Raw genomic sequence first — 18,019 nt, 5'->3', positions numbered from 1 at the left:
TTTTTTTCCTGTATGTTTTTTATTTTTAGGGTTAAAGTCAAAAATAATTTCTGATACTTCTGGTACTTGCTGCAGTAGTCCTCCGGCCGCAGGGGGCGCGATTCCGCTGTGCTCGTGCTGCGGGGTCAGGGGTTGAGAGACGCCGGTGTGTCAGTGAGAGGACACTTGTGCAAAAACTGAAGTTATACTTTAGTTACGTGCTGTTCTTGCCAAACTGTTAAATTTCCTGTATCTATTGGACCTTGGATGAACACGCTACGTTCGGCGGTAAGACATGTTTTCACGGTTAGCTATGAATAAGCCTAAGCACTACAACATCGGTTCAAAGCCAATGATAAATCTCTGTTGTGTTTCTCACATTTTCTTAAAATGGCTATTTACAAGCACAGTGACGCATTGTTTATGTGGTTTAGGTTGCGTTTTACAATGCAAAATTCGTGTTATTTTGCATTTTTACATTGGCTAATACTTGGTGCACTTGAGCCAGGTGTTCTGCAGTTTTCAATCAACACAGTCACGTGTGTCGCTGTGTTTTGGAGCTACTGGGACACCTTTCACATGTACTCTTTTTCAGCATTATATACTTTGAAATGTATTGTAATATTTTCTTTATAGAATTATTTTTAATGTGCTTTTTCTTATTTCCAACTCATAACATTATATTTAGCACAAATAATGTGAAATGGGTACTGTAAATATTGTATCACTTTTATACAGTCAAACTTGTTGTAAACTTGTAAGTTCCATATGTTATGGTAGGGCATCCCAATCAAACATCTGCTGTTTAGGAGGAGGACCACGCCATATTACTCCATCTTCTGGCAATTAGTTTTAGGGATAGAGTTTGGAAAGTGCAAACCTACAGCCATGTGTTCTGCCTCTGTACCACAGGCTGACGCCAGCTGAGGCGTGATGCCCCCAGAACTGCCCCTAATGCGCCATGCCCCCTGGAGACAGCGGGCAGACTCACACCCCGAGGATACACTACACACCGGTTTAATACTGGACATGATAAGGGGCTTCTTCCACAGAGAGAGGCCGGTTTCCTTCTGCCTCCCCCTCCCTAGGGTCCATGCAGCTGATGGAGAGGCTGCACAGTCTGCACAGTTTGCACAGATGCCCTCCCATAGCTCTGCATCTGTGAATGGGACCTTGCCAGCCGTCCTGGGGAAGCCAGAGTTTCCTGACACTGGATGGGACCGTATAAAGGACCTTTTTGAAAGACAGTCAGTGTATAATCCCTATCACATTGTTTTTAAGAATACTGTATTTAAAATTATTTCTACTATAACTTACTTTGAAAAATTCACCAAAAATATAACTGTGAATTCTGCATTATTTCTTGAGTTCACATTGTATTGTAAAATAAGTTAAGGTGCATATGACAGTTTAGACCACTCACACACAATAAAACATGAAATATAAAAAAAACATATACATACAGGAAATTAATGAAAAAGAGCATAAAGAAGAGTAATCTTTTCTGCCTCCTTTTCCAGACAATACAATTAACACTGGTAGCCTATAGTTTTTCATAGGTTGCCAATTTTCCTATAGCTACATATGACTTTTCCTCTACTATACAAAGGCATATTAAAAAGACAGAACCCTTCTGAAGCTCAGGCTAGGTGACCCAGTCCCTCCCTGTTTAGTTGAGTTTAGTCCTAATTCAGAAGCCTCAGTACAACGGCGTTATACTAGCAGAGAGAAGGTACTGTACTAGAATATGGAGATAGTAATAATATTTTCCTTGTATATATCTCCACAGTCCCACACAGAAGTATTCAGAAGAGCTCACCAATGTGCTTAAAAGTGGGTTGGTTGCGGCAGTTGCTGGTCTTTTCTATGGTGGTCTGCCTGCGGCCCGAGAAGCCAGAAAACGCTACATCCAAATGAGTCAGGCTGAGATCTACACAGGCCGAGTCGATGCAGTGGTGAGTGGAGCCGGACTGCTGTCTATAGCATGACATTGTTTTGTTTAGAGACAGTTTTATTCTGTTTATCCTGTTCAGCGCTCGGCTCATAATGCTGCCATCCGAGGCTTTGTGAGGTACGGCTGGAGATGGAGCTGGAGGGTGGCTGCTTTTGTTACTTTGTTTAAGTGAGTTTTTTTTATGTGGTACATTTGACTTTGGAGTTTGAGAAATACAGTAGCTGTGCACTCTGAGAAGCAAACTGACTATTGCTGAAATAATGTACCAATTTTGATGTTATGTTTTAATACTTAGCACTGTGAGCACCGGCCTGTCTGTGTACAGAGACAAGTCTAAACTCAGCCACTACGCAGCAGCTGGAGGTGAGTGTGTGAAGCTGTAAATGATGCACCAGAGTTTTATGAGATTATTATCAACTTGTGTAGTGCTACAGTGCCACCTTGTAGATACTGTATATTTAAACTAAAATGATATTGACAGATTAGAAACTCATTATTATAGACTTATTTGAAGAGTTGTTTTGTCCCTCACAGCTGTGACTGGAGGCCTGTTCAGACTGAACCTGGGTCTGGGGGGACTGGTGGCAGGATCAATCATTGGCGCTGTCCTGGGGTACGGCTGGCTTCTTTCACTGAAGTAACAAAACTACACGAAACACTATTGAACAATTGAAAAAGTTTCACTTGAACATCAGTGTGTGTAGCCACATATATGGTACATCGTTTTGATGTGTTTTGTATTTTAAGCAATTATCAACATGCACAGATACATATTTGAGGCTTGTTTGCTCATGCTTGTGCGTTTTGCCTGTATGCCTCTGGTAGCCAGCTGCGGCCCTCCCAGCGCCCCTCTGTGGGCCAGCTGAACCCCTTCCGCCCTCCACCTCCAGCGGAGGAGGGGGAGCCAGAGGGCTCATGTGCAGCACAGAAGGCTGTTGTGGATATGAGGGAGAAGGAGCTGCCAATGCGGCAGCAGCAGCAGCAGCTGTGTTTCACCCATGTCCCGTCCCTCTCTGTTGAGGGCCATGTCCAGACTCAGACTTGAGTCTCAGACTTGAGTCTCAGACTTGAGTCTCAGACTTGAGTCTCAGACTTGAGTCTCAGACTTGAGTCTCAGACTTGAGTCTCAGACTTGAGTCTCAGACTTGAGTCTCAGACTTGAGTCTCAGACTTGAGTCTCAGACTTGAGTCTCAGACTTGAGTCTGGACATGGCCCACCTGTGTCCCCTCTCAGCTCTCTGTCCTCTCCCCTTGTCCCCGGACATGGCCCACCTGTGTCCCCTCCTCTGTCTTCTCCTCTGTCTTCCTCTCAGCTCTCTGTCCTCTCTCCTTGGCCCCATGTCCCCTACTGTCAGCCCTCTGTACCTCTCTGTCCCCTCTTTTGTCCCCCCCTCTGTCCCCTCTCAGCCCTCAATCCCCTCCTCTCATCCCCCTGTCCCTGTGGTCTCTTCCAGCTGAGTGCACGCACACGTACTTGCTCCCATAATGCATGTGGAGAGTGTAAGAGACTCCAGGGCCTGGTTTGGATGGTCTTTGTGATCATCAGCTTGTTGTTGGCTTAGCCTGAGTCCTCTCCTCGTGTTGGCCTCATTCTCATATTAGGCCCACTCCTCTTCCTCTTGTGTCTGCCTGACTGACCAGCCACCTGGAGCGTTTGATGTGTGCAAACTGCCCCGCTCTGCCAGGTGCAGTCAGGGGGCAGAAGGGAGGAGAATCAAAGTGGGCAGCTAATCGGAAAGCACATCATGCTCCAAATCTCAGCCCAGAATCGTTCCCTCGTCTGGGCATGAGTCGTGGTACAATGGGAGGGTTGGGGCTGTGGAGGAGGACTGCAGGGGGTTAATTTAATACAGTAATCAACTTCCACTTTTTACACAGAAAAAGCCAGAGGGGTGCCAGCTTTTCTACATCTACATTTCCCAACTTTAATCAGACTCAAACTTTGTTTTCAGAGCCCCTGCTGGTTTGATGATCATCAGCATGCAGTCTCTGTCCGGAGAAACTGTTCGTGAGAGGAGACAAAGGGAGCGCAGAGAGCTATATGAGCTAAAACTAGCAGAATGGTAAGGGTAGATTGTCTTTAATTTTATTTTGTAGATTATTGCTAAATGACAAAACGTTTATGTTTGTGTATTTTCGTAGGGAGGCCCGGCTGCAGCTGACTGATGATCTGATTGGAGATCTTAATGTAAGCTCAAACACGGATGAAGCCACCAAAGACCTGCAAAGGATCGAGGAGTTGCTCAGTTCACCACCAAATAAAACCACATCCAGCAACCAAACCGGTGTGTTGGATAATCAGACTCCACACAGCTGAGAGGACCAACATGTTTCACAGGTTTCACTGGACTAATGGAACACAGACCTTTTAAGGTGTGAGTGTGCACCTTGTGGACGCAACGGGAACCCCATCTGATGTGATCATTGTCAAACTCCATCCACTTTTAAATCAAACAAAACCTTAATGTCAAATACTACATCTTCATTGTGGTGGTTAAAGAACTCTCGCTCTGGATATTTTGAGTTGTGAAATAAATTCAATGTTTGACAGTTGACTATAGTAGCTGACGGTACACCTCATTTTTAACCATATGTTGCTAATAAGTAGTTAAATTTCAAAGCACTGAACGTGTTGCTTTTTCTGTTGTGACTTTGCCTCTTGGGCTTTTCAACAACTAGGTCAGTCATGGCTGTGGCCCCTGGTGTAAACAAGATGTGACAGAGCAGCAGCTGTTGCCTGGGACGCAACCATGGTGATGACGAGCGCCACAACAATGCCAGACAATCAATAATCAGGTGCCTATGGAAATAAGTCAATCAATAAAGCTTTTCAGCCAAAAAATACACTAAAATAAAATCATTTCATTCTTTCATTGGATTAAAAAACATGCATAGTTACTGTGAGTAAGCTCGCCTCTCCGCAGATATGACTGATAACATTTCGTAGTTTGAGACACCAGGCAGTAGTATTAGATATGACATATGTAATTGAATAAGTCAAAGATGTATATGTTTATTACTATAGACATACCAGGCATTGCTGAACTGTATCCATGGAGACGAGCTAGGGCAGACCTTTCACCACAAAGTTACATTGTGCATCTTTTACCATTACCTAATAGTTGTCATGCTTTGTGCCCTCCTGACAAGAGCTGGACTGACATCTAGTGGAGAAGATGGCTAACGACCTTATAAAATTATTAAAATCTTGAATGTGATTACTAGTTATTTTATCTGAAAATCTATAATATTTTCTACACTAAACATGATGAGACCAATACTGCCACCTACAGGTTGGAAAATAAATCAAATTGTGTGTGTTTGTTTTGTTTTTTTTTTTTTTTTTTTTTTTTTTGTTTCATGTTCATTGACTATTATAGCGGTGTAATATAGTGTAGCCTATATCTGACAAATATACGTAGCCTAAATGTCCTAAATACGTTGGTTAATTCATTTAATTGAAAGCACCCTTAAGATGCTTTTAAACTCTTCATATGCTTACTCAGACTTGTTTACAATTCACCTACTCTTAATATTTGGCTATGTTGTTGAGTTGTTGCTGTTCATAATGGGCTCTTACTTTTGCCTTTCTATTTTAGTTTAAAGAAGTTGCAGTGCTAAGCACCTCACAGTCGAACTGAGGCGATTTGCTTAAGCAACAGGCAGGTGACTATGATTTGTTGTTATTTCATAACACTTTGTGCAAAATAAGAATTAATCTCTGCAGCGCTCCGCAACAGGCACGACTCATGCAGGTTAATAATAAACGCAGGACTGTTTGGGTTTGTCTATATTAAACCCTCTGGGCTTTCACGCGAAGAAAGTACACTGTTATCGCTCCTCGTGAGCTGCTCCTCTGACTTTTATTGCAGACGTGCTGCATTCAAGTGCGCCTTGTAAACCGCTGCTTGAAAAGCGCATTTTTGCGTGTTTGATAGGTTGCATCTGTTGAAGACCGTCTCAAACACAAGAAATGTTTCGGCTGATACTATAAAATTCTTACACCAGATGACTTTGCGTTAATTCGTATTTACGTTACTTAATACATTTTTAATAATCTTCTTGAACCTTCACGTCTAAATGGTTATTCAACTACATGCTTTCGCTTTTATTTATTGCGTCAATTCGTGGATTTGCCAAATGCGCGCGTTAGTTCCGTGTTTTGTTAACGAGTTACCGGATGAGTCCGTGAAGCCGTCACACCGCTGTCCTGAACAGCTGCGCAGTGGGAGACGGCGGAGTCTTGTCGTCTCTCGTGTTGTCACGATGTGCGCTAACTGTACTTTAATGAAGTCTTCAGTCAGTTGACCACGGTCCGCTGTCTGCAGGGGCTCGGGCTGCGCTCCACTCGCTCCGAGGACACTGCGCAATGACCAGCAAAAGCAGCCCACTGGCGCACGCCGGTTGCCTCTCCAGACTGTTCCTCTGGTAAGTTTTCCACTTTAGTTGTAGTCTTCAGGCGCGCGGCTTTAAATGAATTCAGTTTGGAACATAGTGATCCCACTGTAGGATATTCTGCACTATGCTGTATGTCCGATCGATGTCCTTTATGTGAGCCATGGTGACTATAGACTAGTCATATGCTCTGTGATAAACACATGGGATTCAAGGCTTTTGCTGCACTTGTTTGTCTGAAACCATTCCTCAAACTGTTTAAAACACGCATGGGACGAACGTGCTCCAAAAATGTGTGGTATGGTGGTGTTTAAGTCAATGCCGGTGTTATCTCAGTCACAGAAGACGATCACTCTCTATGCCGTTATTTATCTACATAGAGTAATAAAAGGGTGGTGTCTCTTTAATGTTCATAGTACAACCAAAACACGAGCTTAATCAGTGTATCATTAACTGTTGCAGCTGGCTGTCCCCTCTACTACAACTGGGGAAAAAACAGCGTCTAGAGGAGAGTGACATGTATAATGTTCTAGAAGAGGATCGCTCTGAAACTCTCGGCAAAGAGCTACAAAGGTACTCCACATTGCAACATGCAGTATTAGAGTTTTAAAAATATACACCAGTCATTCATCTTTTTTAGTTTTTGGGACCGTGAAGTAAGAAAATCTAAAAAACAGCTTTCTGAGCCCAGTCTAACAAAGGTCCTTTTCCAATGCTATGGAGCCTCATATGCAAAGGCTGGACTCTTTGCCTTTTCTTTGGTATGTTTCATAACAGTTCTACTACATTCTACTTGTCACCTGTGCAGTGTTCGAACCAATCCTAGAATATTTACAAATGTATATGTTGTATCTTTTCCATTCAGGAAGCTATCAAAGTCATCCAACCTCTTTTGTTAGGGAAAATAATTTTATTTTTTGAGAATTATGACCCCAATGATGATCAAAGTCTCTGGTTGGCATGCACATATGCAGCAGCCATTTCCCTGTCCACGTTTGGTCTAACGTTTCTGCAGCATCTGTACTACTACAACTCCCAGAGGATTGGCATGAAGATGAGGGTCGCTGTGTGTCACATGATCTTCAAGAAGGTACCATGGCCTAGTTCTTTTTACACAGAGACAGGTGTTACATATACACAGGTGTTGTGGAAATGATCTGTAAAATAATACCAAAACATATAAGAAGACTGTCTATGTTGGTTTATTACATTTGCGTCAGTAACAAATGGTCCCACTACTGACAAGAGTTTCTGTCAGCAGGGAGCCCAGAGCAATAGGGTAACAACACTTAAATACTGTTTGAGATCCAAGCCCTTTCCCAAGAGTAGTTTTTAGAGCATTTAGGTCAGTCTTTAGCTCAGACACGTAACACCTGTACATGAATGCATTTGAGTACAGGTCAGGATGATGACAGTTTGGAAGGCCAATGTCCTCAAAACGTTGTTAAAGTAAGTAGGCCTATGTTTAATAATTTGCTGAACATCTACATTTAGTTTTACCCTAGTTTTTCACTTTTTATTAAGTTTTTAGTTTTACTTCCTGGTTGGACATGTGCAGTAGCTATGTAGAGGTAATTGTATAACTTCCTTAGCAACCATACTGTAGCCCAGTGGTGGATGAAGTACTTAAATTTGTTAAGTAAAATAGAGATACAGGGGCAAAAGATAATTCAAGTAAAAGTATCACATGAAAAAAAAATATTTAAGATAAAGCTACCTGTTTTAAAATACATTGTAAGTTAAAAGTATTTTGCAGAGACTTTTGGAAAATTAAAGCTTTTGATAAAGAATTTAGTGTATTTTAAATGATTCAGTAATTTCTTAAATTTTCTAGCTGTTTTGGGTATATGGTTTGCTCAAAGTTGGGACGTTAACCCAAAATGTGCTAAAAATACATCTTAGTCAAGAAAAGTACTGTTTACATCAGTTCAAATTAAATTCAGATCTAAAATGTAGTCTAGATACCTGCTTTCAAATGGAGAGAAGTAAAAGTAAAAATGTATCCTCTGTTAAACATACTTAAGTACTGTCATGGAAATTATCTGTAAAATACCAAAATGTACAAGAAGACTGCCTAGGTTGGTTTATTACGTTTGCACTGGTATTCCATTAGTTACTGCCACCAGTGAGCCCAGAGCAGTGGGGTAACAACACTTAAATACTCACTGAGGTCCAAGCCCTTCCCCAAGAACACTTTGCATTTAGGTTAGTCTGGCTGGCCATTTGGCTTTCTTATCTCAGAAATGTAATGCCTTTACATTGATCAACCTGACCTGTACTCAGATGATAAACACTTAGCATGTGAAATAAACAATGGACATGCAAACCCAAAAGGATAACTATAGCCTTCCTGTGACAGAAAGGATTAGACAAAGAATAGTGTGGCTTTTAATACTTCTTACGTAGACAACAGAAAGAACAACATCCAATACTAAAATTTCCACCACAGTACATACACCTAAAAATTGTACATAAGAATTGTACTTTACTTCTGTACTTTGTTACCTTCCACCACAGCTGTAACCAAGAGCCAAATTTTGTCTGATTTGCACAAAAGTTATTATTGTTCCTGCATTTTGGATGGAGCTTTGTGTATTAATGCCAGACTGGGCGATTTTCTTTTTTGAACTTTGTGCCAATTTCTTTTCATAACCGAATGCCACTTGACAGATGAAACACAATGACCAATATTGACCACAAATACCATCCCATCATAATAATAAAAAAATATTATAAACCTGTCATATGCAATTTATAGGCCTGTTACTATATTTACTATATTGACTCTTACTATATTGTTGAATATATGAATGCTGTAATAATATTTTTAGGGGTCAGTATTTATCATATGTACATTTTCTTAGCACTATTGGGAAATTTGTCATTTTTTGGCTATATGATGACATTTTTGCCATAAAAGGGAGAATTAATAACTTCTATCACTCATTACTCATGCAAACTGCAAAGCACAACAGTGTTTTATTGTGCTGTTTCTTTAATGCAGCTCCTGATTTTTTATTTTATTTTACTAGGTTTGTTTTTTTATAAGATATAGTAGCTTTAGAATAGCTTTTGTAGTTTAAATCTTGTTTTATTGTGTTGGTTGCTTAAATTTGTTTCAATATTATAATTTCTAGCCTAAGTACTGACATTGAAATATAACTCAAGTCAGTAATAATGAATCAAAAAAGTATTGAGAGTAGGGTTTGCCAGTTAGTATCCTTTTCTAGCACTACAGGCTACAGCTACTACTTGTCCACCACTGCTACTACTACTAGTTCAGCTACTACTATGAATAACTTATTTTGCTTACTTGGTCCAAGCACTTGTACTTCTAAACCTATACTACTTTTTGAAACCACATTTAACTCAGCTTAACATATTCCTTATGTTCAGGCCCTTCAACTCAGCACTGAATCTGTTGGACGAACCACCACTGGCCAAATAGTGAACCTTCTCTCCAATGACGTGAACAGATTCGATGAGGTCCACACACTCGTATTCAGTGAACTCTTAATTCAGTTTTTGCATCTTGTACTCACACTGCCCCCCTTTGTTCATAGATCACTTTAAACCTGCACTACCTGTGGATAGGCCCCCTGCAGGCTGCAGTTATCCTTGCGTTGTTGTGGTATGAGATCGGCCTCTCCTGTCTGGCTGGAGTGACCATAGTGGCTCTCATGTTGCCTCTACAGACCTGGTTTGGGAAGTTATTTGGGCTATTCAGGTAAATTACACTAAAACCCTCTTGTCAATGGTGGAAGCAGGACTCAATTCTAAAAAAGTACAGATACAGCAGATTTACTCAAAAGTAGATCTGGCAATAAAATAATTGTAAAAATCTACTTAATGATGCACTGTGTATCCTTTCTGGTAGAGGATATGCCACCTGCTTGGCTTCATGGAGATGTAATTGCTTTGACTTGAATGTTATGCAGTATGGAATTAAACTTTGTTATCACAATGGAGGCAAAGTACTGGACATACCTATGGGGAAGCAAGCCTGCACATAGTAAAATTCATGTTTTTTCAAGGTATTGTTGAGCTAGAAAGAACTTGTAATTGAATACATGCAAGGCAGATACGCTGAATGCCATACTGTGGAACATTCCATGCAAAGAAATAACATCTCCATGGAGACAAGCAAGTAGCTGACCCTCCACCTTTTGAAGTTACATGCACCTTTTAAGTAAAAGTATTGTTGTATCAGTTGATAATTCTGACAACTGTAACATTGTCAAATGCTGTGATCTTGTGAAAAACTTGTGCTGATATTTACTAATCAACCAAAAGGACTGAATTGATCAATTTATCTGGTCATTTTTATCTACACAGTTCTGTATGTTCTAAACCCAGCCTCACTCAAACCTTAAGGCCCCTAATAAAAATTACTTTACAGTCCATTTCAGAAATCTGGTGGAGAACTGCTCTCAAATGTAATCAAGTTAAAGTAATGCGTTTCATTTGCAAAATGTGCTTATAGGCCATATATTACGCTATATTGACTCTTGTGAGCTCTAAGGCATGTTGGAACGTTACCTCGTCAAAAACATACCTGGAGTTGTTTTGTTTCATTCATATGTTGTGATGTCATGTAATGGTAGTTTTCAAGCTAACAGTTACCTTTAACCTTTTGTTTAATTGGAATTGGCTATTCCTGGGCTGAAACTACTCCCATGATTCTAGTGAAGGTGTATATAGAGTTTAAAAACATAGTGGAGCAATTCCTGTATTACCACGTGACATAAGTTTGTGTGTTAAACATTTTTGAATGAAATAAAACACAACTCGATGTCTGTTTGTGATGAGGAAACATCATAACATACATAAATCTGAAAATGGCCTAATATGGGCCCTTTAAAGTACACATGCCATTTTTTCTTACATTTTCTTTTGTACTTGTAACTTTCCACCTCTGCCTCGGGGCTTGTGTTGTCGTCATCCAAATGTTAATGATGTTATCTTTGTCATTTCAGGAGTAAATCAGTTATCTTTACAGACAACAGGATCCGCATCATGAATGAGGTCGTATCAGGCATCAGGATCATTAAGATGTACGCCTGGGAAAAGCCATTTTCGGCTCTCCTCACTGGTGTTAGAAAGTAAGCCACGTATCTTCTCTGTCATTTTTTCAATTTGGCTTGCAGTTACATTTCATTAGCCAGTGGTGGAAGAAGTACTCAGTTTTGTTACTTAAGTAAAAGTACAGATACCAAAGCAAAGAAATACTCAAGTAAAAGCATCACATGAAAAATCTACTTAGAGTGTACTTTAAGGTCTTTTAAGGCTTCACATTTATTGATTTTGATAAAAATTTGTGCCAAGTTTTGTTCAACAGACACAACTGAATCTGTGTTTTTTCCTATCTGTTTGTTTTTTGGATATTTTTATTTGCTCAAATTATGTTAAAAATAAACTTCAGCCTTTCAGCAGGTCTCAAACAATAATGAAAAAGGCTTTTACTTTTCAGTCCTGTTAAAAAAAAAATGAAGTGGAGTAGAGAGATACCTGCTCTCAAATGTAATGAAGTAAAACTAAAAAGTACCCACTTTAAAATTCAGTAAATTGCAGATGACTAAAATGTATACTTAAGTCCAGTACTTTACTACTACTTTTGTTATATTCCATCACTGCCATTAGTTAAACCAAAGACAGGAATTTTCTGAACGGAAGGATCTTGCTCTAACGTACACCCTTCCTCTTAACCAGTTTAATATTTGTAAAAGCCCATTTGACCTTTCTTCCTCAACAAGTGTTAACTCATTGCAGGCAACTGCTAAAATCTGAAGGTTTAGTATTTTTAGTATTTGTTAAAAGGCTAGTTCAGTAAATTATAAAGTTGTTATAGTTCTCTGTAGTTTATGTTTAACACAACATGTTACAGCATGCATGTCTGCACACATTGTTAGGGACTCATTTTGCTTTTTGCATTTGTTGTTCTTTAGACATGAAATTAGTCACTTAAAAACTAAACATACATGCTGTGATGTCTTCAAGCTGACCATTATCTAAAAGTCTTATGGATACGTGTATTCAGACACAGGCATGTACTATAATACTAGTTAGGGATTATTTCTATTGTACATTGTGATTTTTAAAATGTTTTAACCAAATTTAAGAATGAAGGTTTGAAATACTGTGTCTTTTTTGGATATTTAAAGGTCCCATATTATGCAAAATTGACTCTTGTGAGCTTTTAGCCATTTTAGACCATTGTTTACTTATCAAAAACATACTTGTTCTATGAGATGTTTGAGTAATCCATTTATTACATCTCCAAAGATCAAAGTGCTCTATTCTACCTTGTGATCTCATGGAGCAGTAGTTTTAAAATTAACATGTGTGAATGAAACAAAGCACAACTCCAGGTATGTCTGTGATAAGGAAACAACATAACATAAATCAGAAAACCATGTAATGCCACTGTCATCTTTATAAACCAACTTTGGGCAGGAGTCTGTATAGCCCAGGTAATGATAAAATAAATGTATCTTTATTTTTTATTTATTTATTTTTTTAAGTCATGATTATTCTGATTAATCATTGCAGCCCTTAATACCACTTTGTTACAAAAAGTCTATTATGTATTCTGTGACATTTTTGCAGAAAAGAAATTCATCAAATCATGAAGAGCTCCTACCTCCGGGGTCTCAACATGGCGTCTTTCTTTGCCAGCAGCAAGATCATTGTTTTCTTCACATTCACTGTTTACGCTCTTCTGGGGAATGCCATAACAGCCAGCAGTGTGTTTGTCACTGTGTCTCTGTACGGGACCATCAAACTCACTGTGACCCTCTTCTTCCCCCTGGCCGTAGAGAAAGTCTCAGAGACTCGAGTCAGCATATTCAGGATTAGGGTAGGTGCAGGTTTGTTTTGATATTTGGTATCTTAGATCAAATTCCCACCTGCTGTAAGGGGACCCCTGAGGCACACAAGAACTTTCTTACTTGAATTATTTGTTTTGAGACTAAGTTGAATAATGTTTGACTAGTGCTAGGGAGAAAGATATTTGTTGTTTCATCTTCTTACTTCAGAAGATTCAAACAAAGTATGATTGTCATTGTACTTAAAAAAAAAAAAAAAAAACTTTTAAAGGTAGGCTGTGTAACTTCTTCATTGCAGGGTGCATCGCCTGCTTTAGTTTATTTGTCACATACACTCATGCACGCAGTACAGTATGTAATAAAATTATTTAGTTGCAAGTGAGTTACAGATTAATTACAGATATTTTTATTACCCTCTCCACATATCTGATTTGTAACTTGGCAGCTTGGTGTCACCTGCTTGTCTCCAGGGACATAGATCAGTTTATTGCCATACTGTGCAATATTCTAGGCAAAGAAAAGGAGGCAAGCTCCACCAAAAAGCTTCTATTACCATGTCCTCATGCAGTAAATTTTACTACTGGAACTGCTCTTTTAGATGTTTCACAGTATGAGACAAGTGTTTTTCTCTTTCAGAATTACCTGCTGCTGGATGAGGTTGAGAGAAATGATGTCGTTCTCGCTCTAGAAGACAAAGAGATCCCTGTGGAGCTTCATGACATGGTACTGGGACAAGGTCAGGAGGCAAATTTTTAACTTGTATGTCTTGTGATGTTATGGATTAAAAATTACTCTGGTCTCGCTTCAATATTTGTGTCTAGAGTCTGGACGCGCCTTCACTGCAGAGCGTTTCCATCACAGTGAAACCACAGCAGCTGTTGGCCGTCATTGGGCCTGTGGGAGCAGGGAAGGTACATGCATATACATCTGTTTAATGGTAGAATTTATTTAATAGAGAACTGCATGCTAATCCAATATGTCATACTTTAATTTTACAGGTGCAAGAGACAATTTTCCTAAAGTGGACAATCATATTAAATTTCATCTTTCAATCACGCCTTACATAGAATAGAAACAATTTAATTTTTAAGATGCTTTGTTAAGAAAAAAAATATGAAATTAAGATGACCAGTTGTTGTGTTCATTCAAAAGTAATTTGGCATGTATTGTATTTACAAATGATGATCCAGCAGATTATTGGGTTGTTCCACAGTTTTTGTTAATGGATCTCCTATGGACATTTACTGTTTCATGTTGTGTAATGTAATTTCACAAATTCTATGGTTCGCTCTTGTTCTTTGTTTCTAAGTTGGAGTGGATCTTGCAGCTTCCTTTGACTGTTGAATTTTCTAAGCCTCTGTGACACCGCTCAGTAATTACACGTTGTCTTCCATCTGAATGGTATCTAATGGTTCTAACCTACAGCTGTTTGGAACTCTTAAAGATCCTGTTAAAACATTGACAAATCGAGCACTTAACATTTCTCACAAGTATTTGTTTTGTGTGAGTATGAAAGCAAGGGTGTTTAAGACGCAGACTTTCACTTACTTTGTTTGAACATGGAGGCCTTGTTAGCCAATGTTTACATTAGGAAACAGAGGTGGACCATCTTCGGAGGGCAGACAAGGGGTCACTCTGGCGAGGCAGGTTTTCTTCTCTTCATTATTGCATGTCATATTTCCTAAAGAGGACTCAGGCTCGTACTATGCTGTCATTTAATGGAAGGATTTTCAGGCATGAATTAGGGCTGAGCAAAAAACTGATTAACTAATTAATCAAATTTGTTCAAATCGATTTGTTTAGAAGAAAATAGATTTTTATTTTTCCCACTTTGCATTGAAATGCAATTGGCAAAAATATGCTCACTTGAACGATTTGCAAAAATGCTTCACTGCATGTTACAGTGGAGCCAAAGGGAGAGTTTTAAATTCTTTTGAATTTTAAGTCAAAAAAATTAAAGTTTCAATTAAATGGGGCTACATGTTTAATGTAATAGTTTTCTTTATCTCATTCATAAAGATGCCCTTATAATTAATTTTTAAGGCCAATGGGCTAAAGGTAATGATCACACATAATACTTTCAATCTTCCAAGGGTTCCAATTTTAAAACATTATCCCTTTTAAACAATTGTTAAAAAAGGATTTCAGGTTATTGGAATAATGATATTTATTTAAATGATTTATTAATATTTATGATTTGTTCACTGGTTGTGTGTTTAAGAGCCGTGTATCAGGATGCAGACATCTACCTCCTGGATGACCCTTTAAGTGCTGTGGACGCTGAGGTCGGAAAGTTTCTGTTTGATCAGTGAGTTCCTCCATTTGTTTTGAATCTTCAGTCTTCTGATAATGTCGTAATGCCGATCTAATGCTTGCTCAAGCAGTTGTAATGCCTTATTAATGCTGTATCCAGAGGTTCTCAAATCTATAATTTAATGCCAAGTTCGGTCACTCACCAGCTGCAGTACCTGAAAGGGGCCGACCACATCATCGTTCTAAATGGAGATTTGGTATTTGAGTTGTTGTTAAATTAAATATCTTATTAAATCTACTGCGACTAAAGCGACTGACTGTTACATTACAATGGATCAGGACCTCAGTAATCTGCTACTTTTAAGAAATTCCTGGTTGAATACTTGACATTCCTCTATTGATAATCACAATTGTCTGTTCAAATTGTCGACTAAAAAGAGGTGCGTGCTCTGAAAGATCATGTTTCTGAAAATGATTGTATCTAAACCAATGACTGTATCTTACTCAATGCAGACGAAGTGTACCAAATTTTCGTCATATATTATAAAAAGACATAGTGAAACTTTTCAATCTGATGTTTCATTGGCTTTTACATATAAATTAAAAAACCTGGAAATGTAAATAGTTAGCACTCAGTAACAGTATTCTCTTTTTGCTGGAGTTTTCATAAATATACTATCAAAACTTCATCCGCTCAATCAAAATGTTGACTAAGGCACCGTCAACCAAATAATTGAGTAAAGGAACTAAATTGACTAAGCTGTACAAACAACCGCACAAATTGACAAATTACGAACCTAACTTCTTACTAACCTTATAGTTGTGTACCAAAACATAATATGGTCACTCAACAATGAATGTTTCTACAATGCAAATGTCATCGAATTTGACTAAAGTGTTGCATTCGAACATTATAGGACTGTAATGCGTACTTTTAAAAGATGGAAATCAATTATAATCTATGAAATTTTCAGCCGCTATATTCCAAGAAAATCGAGAATCCTCGGTCCAACATTACATTTGATAATCATAGTGGTGTACATACAAGTTAACTTTATATCAAGTTAACTGTATTTTTGTGTTTCAGGGTCACATTGTGGCTCAGGGAACATACCAAGGGCTGACCGGGTCTGGATTTGACATGGTGTCTTTACTGAACAGTGACGAGGAGTTGTGGCCTCGTACTGTTGAGGAGCTTCAGACAAACCTGCTTCAGGAGCTAGAACCACAAACCAGACTAGAACCTACAAACACAAATCCCACAGCGCACCGCTCCTGCAGCAAGACAGTTCACGCTCTCTTCCAGCTTAGTTGTGTTTTAAAAGATGCTTCCAGTTATTTTTGGTCACATTAGTCCTAATTGCAGTAGTAACTAAAATGTCAAAGCTTAAATGGCAAAGTTTGCAGTCATTTAAGTAATGTTGTTTTAACATACAAGCTTATACAACAACATATAGTCACTGTTGTTTACTTAGTTCGATTTAAGATATTTCATAGACTGGTGAAATTTAGGGATGCTCTATTCCAGGTTTTTCTCTTCTGATACCGCTTTGATACTTGGGCCTTACATATCTGCTGATACCTGATATCAACCGATACTAGGGTAGAGACTGAAAATGTACTTTATTCCTTTTAAACACAAACTGCATGAGGGTACACCAGGGTGTATCCCTGGTGAAATTAATCATGGCAATGTCCTCTGCATAGTTTACTAGGGGTTGGACAAGAGACAATTTCCACGAGACAAGACGAGACACAAGATTTGAAACGAGAACGAGACAAGACGAGATTTTGATATTTGTTACAATTGTTGTTGACATTGTTGCACTGCTTTTTGGGACTACAGCTTCTCAAGAAGTGTAATTTGGCAGTACTTAAATCCATAAAAACATGGAATAAAATCTCAGATATAATAGAAAATAATTTTCACCATGTGTGCACAATCTTCTTGCAATTTTGTCTCACAAGATCTTGTGGCACAAGATCTTGGATTCTTGGACATATTGGATTCTTATACAGTAATTGTTTCATAACTGCTCCTGTACATGTTTAGAATAATGCAATGTGAACTAAACATTAGACGCAATAATTGTACACACACAAAACGCAGCCCTAATCTGCTCCATGTTTCTAGTCCTACATTAAGACCAGATGTTTGTGCTTCTCTCCAGATTGAAACAGTTCATACCATCACAGAGGAAACGCGCATCGAAGGAAATGTTAGTCATGAGATTTATGCACGATACTTCACTGCAGGCTGTAGTTACCTCGCTCTTCTCTCTATAGTCTTGCTCAGTATCGTAGCCGAGGTGAGGCTCTGTTATTGCACAACAGCCGTATGTGTGTTGAGTAAGAGTGCATAGTTTCTGTTGTGTTTCCATAGGCTGCATACATCCTACAGGACTGGTGGCTGGTCTACTGGTGAGAACACTGTACTTCCTATGTTATATAAATATTCTACTTGCAATTTTAAAAGTGCAATATGTAATTTTTCTGTTGGAGCATATCCCGTTTGCTTCTCTCCGTGGAGATGTTTGCCTGAAATCTTCCACTGTATGGCATTAAAGAGCACATGATTCTGTTTTGGGTATTTTGTATTTAATTATAACATGCA

At 38.8% G+C, this 18,019-nt stretch overlaps 2 protein-coding genes across 5 annotated transcripts; both read left to right on the top strand.

Annotated features, from left to right (window-relative positions):
* The first annotated feature begins 78 nt into the window (after positions 1–78).
* On the top strand, positions 79–5,550 carry timmdc1 (translocase of inner mitochondrial membrane domain containing 1). Of its 4 annotated transcripts, XR_008633533.1 has the most exons (10): positions 79–267; positions 892–1,226; positions 1,769–1,934; positions 2,013–2,101; positions 2,229–2,296; positions 2,468–2,570; positions 3,886–3,996; positions 4,076–4,218; positions 4,613–4,729; positions 5,533–5,550. XR_008633533.1 is itself a non-coding variant. In XM_055164495.1 (9 exons), the coding sequence occupies exons 2-9, from the start codon at positions 913–915 to the stop codon at positions 4,639–4,641; spliced, it is 1,023 nt and encodes a 340-aa protein (XP_055020470.1). In that variant the 5' UTR covers positions 79–267; positions 892–912; the 3' UTR covers positions 4,642–4,777. The 4 variants fall into 4 exon arrangements, 3 of the variants coding, with proteins under 3 accessions (XP_055020470.1, XP_055020464.1, XP_020772825.1); XM_055164495.1 differs by lacking the exon at positions 5,533–5,550 and having other exon boundaries at positions 4,613–4,777; XM_055164489.1 differs by lacking the exon at positions 5,533–5,550 and having other exon boundaries at positions 81–267; positions 4,076–4,777.
* Positions 5,551–5,580: 30 nt separating this feature from the next.
* Positions 5,581–17,830, top strand: LOC129407192 (ATP-binding cassette sub-family C member 4-like). Its single transcript, XM_055166867.1, has 15 exons — positions 5,581–5,599; positions 6,262–6,361; positions 6,791–6,901; positions 6,969–7,089; positions 7,194–7,418; positions 9,725–9,814; positions 9,892–10,055; positions 11,305–11,430; positions 12,935–13,184; positions 13,789–13,875; positions 13,974–14,063; positions 15,387–15,460; positions 15,566–15,662; positions 16,493–16,693; positions 17,789–17,830. The coding sequence occupies exons 2-15, from the start codon at positions 6,303–6,305 to the stop codon at positions 17,828–17,830; spliced, it is 1,737 nt and encodes a 578-aa protein (XP_055022842.1). The 5' UTR covers positions 5,581–5,599; positions 6,262–6,302.
* Positions 17,831–18,019: the final 189 nt, after the last annotated feature.

Source organism: Boleophthalmus pectinirostris, unplaced genomic scaffold (genome assembly GCF_026225935.1).
Source record: "Boleophthalmus pectinirostris isolate CB_2022bp ecotype Guang Dong unplaced genomic scaffold, ASM2622593v1 HiC_scaffold_11, whole genome shotgun sequence".
Taxonomy (NCBI): domain Eukaryota; kingdom Metazoa; phylum Chordata; class Actinopteri; order Gobiiformes; family Gobiidae; genus Boleophthalmus; species Boleophthalmus pectinirostris.
The sequence above is the reverse complement of the archived record's forward strand: the minus strand, read 5'-3'. Positions and strand labels throughout refer to the sequence as shown.

What these genes read in the sequence shown, in the direction of transcription:
- timmdc1 (XM_055164489.1), top strand. Translation starts at nt 913, where the DNA reads ATGCCCCCAGAACTGCCCCTAATGCGCCATGCCCCCTGGAGACAGCGG. An exon ending in CAGGCCGAGTCGATGCAGTG is followed by an intron (nt 1,935 to 2,012) that starts GTGAGTGGAGCC and finishes TATCCTGTTCAG; the next exon opens with CGCTCGGCTCATAATGCTGC. An exon ending in GCTTTTGTTACTTTGTTTAA is followed by an intron (nt 2,102 to 2,228) that starts GTGAGTTTTTTT and finishes TTTAATACTTAG; the next exon opens with CACTGTGAGCACCGGCCTGT.
- LOC129407192 (XM_055166867.1), top strand. Translation starts at nt 6,303, where the DNA reads ATGACCAGCAAAAGCAGCCCACTGGCGCACGCCGGTTGCCTCTCCAGA. An exon ending in ACGTGAACAGATTCGATGAG is followed by an intron (nt 9,815 to 9,891) that starts GTCCACACACTC and finishes CTTTGTTCATAG; the next exon opens with ATCACTTTAAACCTGCACTA. An exon ending in AAGTTATTTGGGCTATTCAG is followed by an intron (nt 10,056 to 11,304) that starts GTAAATTACACT and finishes TTGTCATTTCAG; the next exon opens with GAGTAAATCAGTTATCTTTA.